The following is an 8,736-nucleotide window of genomic DNA, read 5'->3' on the forward strand; positions in this document are numbered from 1 at the left end:
TAAAATGTAAAATGTAAATGTAAGACCTTCAAGCTGCTCCACTCTGCCTCTGATGACTGGTGAGCATTCACTGTAGACAAGACAAATGGAGCTAGGCTAAAGGAAGCACAGTGTAGTGTCCTTGGAAATGTAGATTTGAGCTACAGAGCGTAGAAACTTCTGAAATGAATGAACCAGAGTCCTAATTGATGAACATCATTATAATGTTTTTGGAAAATGTTGTAGAAATTATTACGTTTCTTTGACTGAATTGCAGGGAGAAGAAGATCGAGGGCTTGACCTCTCTCCGTGTGATGGCTCAGAACCACATGGACATACTGATGCCTAAACTCCATGATATCTGCCTTGCCATTATAAATGAGGTAGCTGTATTCATTCACTGCCCTATTCATTCATCTGCACAAATCTGCTACATTTGGAGAACAAGTCAAATTATTGTGTCATGTTTTTGATGTTCGTGGGTTGTACTGCTCAACATTAATAGCTGGTCCTGTGCGTGTTATTATGATTCAGGTGAAGAACCTGCGCTCTGCAGTGTCCTGTGCTGCCATGGCCACACTGGGTGACATGTACATCCACTTCCAGAGGGCCATGGACAGTGAGGTGGAGGGGACGGCACGCGTGCTGCTGCACAAAGCCAGCGAGGCCAACACCTTCATCCGGCAGGGCGCCAACTTTGCCCTGGGTCACATGGTGCAGAGCTGCACCCCTACCCGTGTCATGAATGCCCTGCTGGTCGGTGGGCTGAGGTAAAGAGGGAGAGGGGTCAATTAACACTCACTAAGGGGTAGATCCGGACTTACACAAATTATCCCATTATCCAAGCTTCGAAATCGAGAAGATTGAAATACTGCTAGTTTTTAATTAACTGCCTTTTTCATCAGCATGCTAGGTTATTCCACAACACTTCCGGCAGCAACTCACCCCAACGTTAGACGCCACATTTGAATGGAATCACATTTTTTTGTTATGTCTTATACCTCCTTGTGTTGTGTACTTCTTATTTTACCATTGCGTTATTTAGATTATTTTTAGCCATTGGTGGAGAGGTACTGTCTACTGATGTGTGCTAGTCTTTGAGGAGTAACAAGTAATTTATAAACATTTATAAAGTATATATAGTGAACACTTTAGATTAGGGGCTATTAGTGAGGCACTGAGTTATTAGTAAGTGCATGTACTCACATTCATAAATGCACTGATTAATAAATACACCATTCGTGACATTTATAAATACATTTAAAAAATATGTATATAAATGGTGAGTTAAACCATTAATCAACCATTAACAAATGCCTTGACAATAACTCCTTTATAACTGGTTTATAGTATATTAGTAGTACATTATTAATCATTTACAAATTGTGAACATACTATGATCAAACACCTTATTCATTATCTGATAAATCATGAACAAATCATTTAAAATAGCGTTTATAAATGTGTAAATAACTATTTATAGATTTCTTATTGACATTTACAAATGTAGGAATAATGATTAATAAATGGTAAGTAAACTCTTTACAACAGTTTATAAATTGTATATTAAGGGACCTTAATATAAAGCCTTACCGAACATTTTGATCCATCGATGAGACTTCATCAATACAATCCATTATCATTTGTCTCCTAACTCATGTATCTCTATGACATGTAACTGATGTGCTCTGTTTTTCCTTCCTCAGCCACCGTAACGCTGCGGTGAGGAGCTGCACTGCTCAGCACCTGGAGAGACTGGCTGAGGTCATGGGGATGGCTCGTCTCCTGTCGGGGAAGAAAGACCTTACTGACCGCTTCTTGATTGCCGTCAGTAAACTGGCTGTGGACCCTGCACAGGAAGCCAGGTGGGAAGTTCCTCCTGTAAAGTAGCTTGCTTCAACATAACAGTTAAGGCCGGGATTCAATCCATGGCTCGCTATAGCACTAGATCGCCGACAATGCAGCTTTTAAAGGTAATTTACTCTTGAGTCAACATCTGCAGCGTTTACTACGAATACAAATTGAAATTGCCTTTAAAAGCCACATTGTCGGCTGTCTACAGCATCTATGCTAAAGGGTGACATGGATTGAATTGCGGATTTTAGGTATTCCAAAACAACCACAGGTTCTCTTGGAGGGGAATAGTAATTGAAAACAAAAAGGAAAAATTATAAACACAAATAAGTGCTACGTGGCATAGGAAAATCCAAGTCCAGGCACTCATGTGGGTTTGAAAGTTAAAAAGCCAAAAGCTTAGCCGAAGCCAAATCCAAAGGCCGGCAGGGATGTTCTTCTCCCATCGCCAACGAGCGACCTCCTGTGGTGGGCGGGGTGCAGTGCACGCTGACACGGTCGCCAGGTGTATGGTGTTTCCTCCGACACATTTGTGCAGCTGGCTTCCAGGTGAAGCGGGCATTGTGTCAAGAAGCAGTGCGACTTGGCTGGGTTGTGTTTCGGAGGACGCACGGCTCTCGACCTTCGCCTCTCCAGAGTCCTTACGGGAGTTGCAGCGATGGGACAAGATTGTAACTACCAATTGGATACCACGAAATTGGGGTAAAAATGTAAATGAGTCCAAATAGTCAGTAACTGATTCAGTTTCCTTCCTTCTGTTTGGTGCCTAATGAAGACAATCCTAGTTGATCACAACGGTCGGCCTGAGCCAAGCGCTGTGCAGATTCAATAAGATTTTCATAATAACGAACGGTTAATACCCAGTTGTTAGATAGTTGAGATGATTTGTAGATCAGGTAATGTGGTGCATTACTCAAACCGACCCTCTTGCAAATTCTACCTAATGTATGTCTTATTTTGATGGGATATGTTTTCTCAGGTTGCCATCAATTGAGTACTGTTTTTAATCACAGACAGCAGAAATTATTTGATATGTTGCAAGTTTAAGATGATATTAATATCTTTGTCCACAGGCATCATGCTCGCAATATCTTGAGAAACGTGGCCACCAATGGCGACTTTGCTAAAATGTGGGACAAATTCGCTCCGAGGAAAGAGCGAGAATCCTTGAGGGAGGTCATCTCAAAGGTTAACCTCAAAGAAAGGTACATTCTCTCTGGATGATTAGAAGAAGTGTGACAAATGAGCTGATATGATTACAGAAATCCAATCCCACTGGGCACAGACATCAGTTCAATGTCTAGTTTTGTTTTAAATTTGGGAAATAAACCAAAAATGTTGGTTAAAAGTTGGGTGAAAAAAATCCAATTGTGTTTTCCACGTTGATTCACCGTCATCACTGTAAGATTATATCTTTGTCTTTTCTCTTTTTCAACAGGAATATCTGAATAATCCCCAACTTGACTATATATTTGTATCTAAATATTTGCACATTTCCCAACTTGACTATTATCCCCTCCAGTCCCCAAACTCCAATATTTTTGCTCATTCTAAGAAATTTGACACTATCATCCAAACCCCCATGTAAATGCATCTTTAAACTGCATTGACTCCTTGTCCAAGTCCTGAATCCACTATAAGACAATATGAACCACATGCAAAGCACTAAATTACCTTTCCTCGAAGCTCCTATCTGATCTACCAGCTCAATAGTGGTCTACTGAAACCATACTCACCATCTCAGGGGGTGCTCAGATCATCAACAACTGACCTCCACACCATCCTCAAAAGCAGCAGTCCTCTTTTGGAGGCAGATTGGTCAGTGCTCCTGTATGGCACCAACATTGTGGATTTTCATCCAATACTTCTGGACTATGAGAACATTCTTTGGACAATAAAATTTGGTAAAATGGAAGCTGGCTCCAGTCTCAGTTTTATCTTACAAGACAGTGTGAGGATGTGTAACAACAATACCTGTGGTTTAACTTGATGATCAGGGCCAGATTACCGAATGGGCACGCAGGGCACCTGCCCTGTGGGTCCCGACCTCCAGGGAATATCATCATAACATCCAAAACTAAAAGTATAGTGGATGTATATTACAGTACGTGGACATTTTACAATTCGCGAGCTCGTTTCATAATTTGTAGCCATGTTTAATATAAATTTGTGCTCATTTTGTAGAAATTCGAGAGCATTTTAAAAAATGTAGTGGGGATGTTTTATATCAATTTTCTTACTGGTGCTCTTCCATGCCGTCCCTAGGAGGGGTGCGTCACTTGAGTGGGTTGAGTCACTGACGTGATCTTCCTGTCTGGGTTGGCGCCCCCCCTTGGGTTGTGCAGTGGCGGCGATCTTTGTGGGCTATACTTGGCCTTGTCTCAGGATGGTAAGTTGGTGGTTGAAGGTATCCCTCTAGTGGTGTGGGGGCTGTGCTTTGGCAAAGTGGTTAGGGTTATATCCTGCCTGTTTGGCCCTGTCCGGGGGTATTGTCGGATGAGGCCACAGTGTCTAATGACCCCTCCTGTCTCAGCCTCCAGTATTTATGCTGCAGTAGTTTATGTGTCGGGGGGCTAGGGTCCGTTTGTTATATCTGGAGTACTTCTTCTGTCTTATCCGGTGTCCTGTGTGAATTTAAGTATGCTCTCTCTAATTCTCTCTTTCTCTCTTTCTTTCTCCCTCTCTGAGGACCTGAGCCGTAGGACCATGCCTCAGGACTACCTGGCATGATGACTCCTTGCTGTCCCCAGTCCACTTGGCCGTGCTCCTGCTCCAGTTTCAACTGTTCTGCCTGCGGCTATGGAACCCTGACCTGTTCAACGGACGTGCTACCTGTCCCAGACCTGCTGTTTTCAACTCTAGAGACAGCAGGAGCGGTAGAGATACTCTTAATGATCGGCTATGAAAAGCCAACTGACATTTACTCCTGAGGTGCTGACATGCTGCACCCTCGACAACTACTGTATTATTATTTGACCATGCTGGTCATTTATGAACATTTGAACATCTTGGCCATGTTCTGTTATAATCTCCACCCAGCACAGCCAGAAGAGGACTGGCCACCCCTCATAGCCTGGTTCCTCTCTAGGTTTCTAACTAGGTTTTGGCCTTTCTAGGGAGTTTTTCCCAGCCACCGTGCTTCTCCACCTGCATTGCTTGCTGTTTGGGGTTTTAGGCTGGGTTTCTGTACAGCACTTTGAGATATCAGCTGATGTAAGAAGGGCTATATAAATAAATTTGATTTGAAATTTGATATATGCTCCTTAAAACCAATGAGGAGATGCAGGACTTGCAGCATGTCCAGTGTCACAAATAGAACCAAGTTCTATATTAGCACCTGGCTAAGCAGATGCTCAGTGTGGGTGCAATGATTGAATAACATATGTGTACATCTATTTTGTAACGCTCGCGCACGCGACATGTCTGGTCTGGTCAGCATGTTACAGAGATAGACAGTACTCCAGTCATGTCATACTGCAAAACACCACTAGATGCCGGACATACCATTTGCATAGATGGGACTAACCAAGAATTCATGTGAAATCCATTCATGAGAAAATGTAAAGAAAGGGAAAGGGGGATAGCTGGTTAGAGCACAAGTGGAGAAGCGTAGTCACTGGTGGGGACAAAAAGAATGTTTGCTTCTTTCCACCACACATTACAACAGTGGTTGTATTTTCTGTTCTGTTTGATTATCACTGGATTTGGGCTTTGTTGCCCTTGTTTACAGTGACCTAAATAATGCTCAAGTAAAAGATGGTGCCTCACAAACTCGACCACCCAGAGTTTAAACCATTGGTTTCTACATACAGCTTCTAATGGAGCATTAACATACAGGATTTACCCCAGTATTTTACCCATGGATCTGGTAGACCTGCTCTCATTCAAGTGGGGCCAAGGCAATGCTCGTTTTCTTTTCAGCTGTCTTTTACATAACAATGGCTAACTGTGAACTTTAACACCTTCTCACAAAGCAACAGACTTGAATGATGCGGAGATTGTTGATGCCCTCGCCATAAGTCTTCCGAGCTGACATTAACATAAAACACTAGCGAAACCCTGGAGTGTGGGTAAGTCTATATGGACAAGCACCACTAGAGGGAGCCACATCCCAACATGTGATCCTGCATCCACAAATCTATCAGCAAGTGTCAAAATTCCTGCAAGGTCTGTCTCACATTAGAATTAGACGTTTATCCATGTTTCTCAAATTTCAAAGTTGTTCCAAACGTAAAATCTCAAATTGTTTAAGGTTAAATTTAGGGATTAAATCCGGATTTTAAGGTTAGGGTTAAGGTTAATGTTATCGCTGGATTCAACCATGAAACCTTTGGAATCAGAGGCAGATGCTTATCCACATCCACAATGTCCTAGAAAAACCAAAACTTACTTAAAGGTAACAGCGCTCACTGTTGCCCCTAGTGGCCGGTTTCCACGTCATATCCTGACATCCTCAGCCATGGATGTCGAATACTGACTTGTATCACGGGTGATCTGCCTGCAAAACTCTGATTCCATTCCAGTCTGGCTCAGCTCAGCCAATTTAGTAATTGGACATTTGAAAATGTAGAAAATTCAATGATATTGTTGTTTCCTGAACTGAGTGAACTGCATTTGACTTCATTTTCAGCGTTAATTGAGTTGAAATGGAATGAAGGCCAACCCTGCTAACCATGGTCGTTCCCTGTAAAGTCTAGACCTTTCCCATCAAATCCCCAAGCCCCCATCCTTGTCTACAGTGCCTTCAGAAAGTATTCATACACCTTGACTTATCCCACATTTCGTTGTGTTACAGCCTAAATTCAAAATGGATTAAATATATGTTTTTCTCTCACCCAGCTACACACAGTACACCATAATGAAAAAGAAATTATTAAGAAATATTTGCAAATGTATTGAACATTTAATACAGAAATATCTAATTTACATAAGTATTCACACCCTTGAGCCAATACTTTGTACAAGCACCTTTGGCAGCGATTACAGCTGTGAGTCTTTCTGGGTAAGTCTCTAAGAGCTTTCCACACCTGGATTGTGCAACATTTGCCCATTATTCTTTTCAATATTCTTCAAGCTCTATACCAGGCAGTGTCAGAGGAAGGCCCTAAAAATTGTTGAAGGCTCCAGCCACCCAAGTCACAGACTGTTCTCTCTGCTACTGCACAGCAAGCGGTCCCAGAGAGCCAAAAGGCTCCTTAACGGCTTCCACCCCTAAGCCATAGCACTGCTGAACAGTTAATCAAATGGTTACCCGGACTATTTGCATTGACCCCCTTATTTTATTCATATTTGTTATTATTTTCTGCACTGACTCTCTTGCACAGTCTCGATATACACTCACTGGACTCTAACCATACACTTACACATACTACACTGACACTCCAAAACACACACACAAAATGGCTTAAGGACAACAAAGTCAAGGTGTTGGAGTGGCCATCACAAAGCCCTGACCTCAATCCTATAGAACATTTGTGGGCAGAACTGAAAAAGCGTGTGCGAGCAACGAGGCCTACAAACCTGACTCAGTTACGCCAGCTCTGTCAGGAGGAATGGGCCAAAATTCACCCAACTTATTGTGGGAAGCTTGTGGAAGGCTACCCGAAACGTTTGACCCAAGTTAAACAATGTAAAGGCAATGCTACCAAATACTAATTGAGTGTATGTAAACTTCTGACCCACTGGGAATGTGATGAAAGAAATACAAGCTGAAATAAATCAGTCTCTCTACTATTATTCTGACATTTCACATTCTTAAAATAAAGTGGTGATCCTAACTGACCTAAGACAGGGGATTTTTACTAGGATTAAATTTCAGGAATTGTGAAAAACTGAGTTTAAATGTATTTGGCTAAGGTGTATGTAAACTTCCGACTTCAACTGTATACGGTGTGTATATATATATAAACTCAGCAAAAAAAGAAACGTCCTCTCATTGTCAACTGCGTTTATTTTCAGCAAACTTAACATGTGTAAATATTTGTATGAACATAGCCAGATTTAACAACTGAGACATAAACTGAACCAGTTCCACAGAAATGTGACTAACAGAAATGGAATAATGTGTCCCTGAACAAAGGGGGGGTCAAAATCAAAAGTAACAGTCAGTATCTGGTGTGGCCACCAACTGCATTAAGTACTGCAGTGCATCTCCTCCTCATGGACTGCACCAGATTTGCCGGTTCTTGCTGTGAGATGTTACCCCACTCTTCCACCAAGGCACCTGCAAGTTCCCGGACATTTCTGGGGGGAATGGCGCTAGCTCTCACCCTCCGATCCAACAGGTCCCAGACATGCTCAATGGGATTGAGATCCGGACACTTCGCTGACCATGGCAGAACACCGATATTCCTGTCTTGCAGGAAATCATCCACAGAACGAGCAGTATGGCTGGTGGCATTGTCATGCTGTAGGGTCATGTCAGGATGAGCCTGCAGGAAGTGTACCATATGAGGGAGGAGAATGTCTTCCCTGTAATACACAGCGTTGAGACTGCCTGCAATGACAACAAGCTCAGTCCGATGATGCTGTGACACACCGCCCCAGACCATGACGGACCCTCCACCTCCAAATCGTAACGCTTTTTTTAGGCGCACCATACGTGTGTCCATCATGTCATACCGGCTACACCCGCATGGGGGGGCACTCGTGCCGTTATAACTGTTCAGTATGTCTGGATAAAAATTGTCATAGGACCTGTCGATCGGCTTACTGTTACGAAAAACACAAAACTGAAACATGGCACCCCAAGGCCTGTAAATCTGTAAGCAGTTGTGACATTAACAAGAAATGTCCAAAATGCCATTGCAATTACAACCTTAAAATAGATAGCCCTAAACCGCATGTGTGTGGATTCCTACATTGCCCAATCTGTAAAGGGCTTTTGAAAAGCCGAGACGTTGA

At 42.6% G+C, this 8,736-nt stretch overlaps 1 protein-coding gene across 4 annotated transcripts in view; it reads left to right on the forward strand.

Moving 5' to 3' along the window:
• The window catches only part of LOC139543490 (TOG array regulator of axonemal microtubules protein 2-like), a 37,427-nt gene extending 29,686 nt beyond the window's left edge, over positions 1 to 7,741 (forward strand). For 2 of the 4 annotated variants that reach the window (XR_011668723.1, XR_011668724.1), the window contains 2 exons: positions 257 to 362; positions 514 to 648. Coding sequence is in view for 2 of the 4 variants with exons in the window: in XM_071349597.1 (XP_071205698.1) it covers positions 294 to 362; positions 514 to 749; positions 1,686 to 1,844; positions 2,907 to 3,038; positions 3,272 to 3,281 (606 nt within the window). In the remaining 2 variants the exon portion in view is untranslated. Of the gene's footprint in view, positions 1 to 256; positions 363 to 513; positions 750 to 1,685; positions 1,845 to 2,906; positions 3,039 to 3,271 lie in introns of those variants that run through there. The other 2 variants (XM_071349597.1, XM_071349598.1) reach the window with 2 other exon arrangements.
• The last annotated feature ends 995 nt before the right edge of the window (positions 7,742 to 8,736 follow it).

Source organism: Salvelinus alpinus, chromosome 18, assembly GCF_045679555.1.
Source record: "Salvelinus alpinus chromosome 18, SLU_Salpinus.1, whole genome shotgun sequence".
Lineage (NCBI taxonomy): Eukaryota > Metazoa > Chordata > Actinopteri > Salmoniformes > Salmonidae > Salvelinus > Salvelinus alpinus.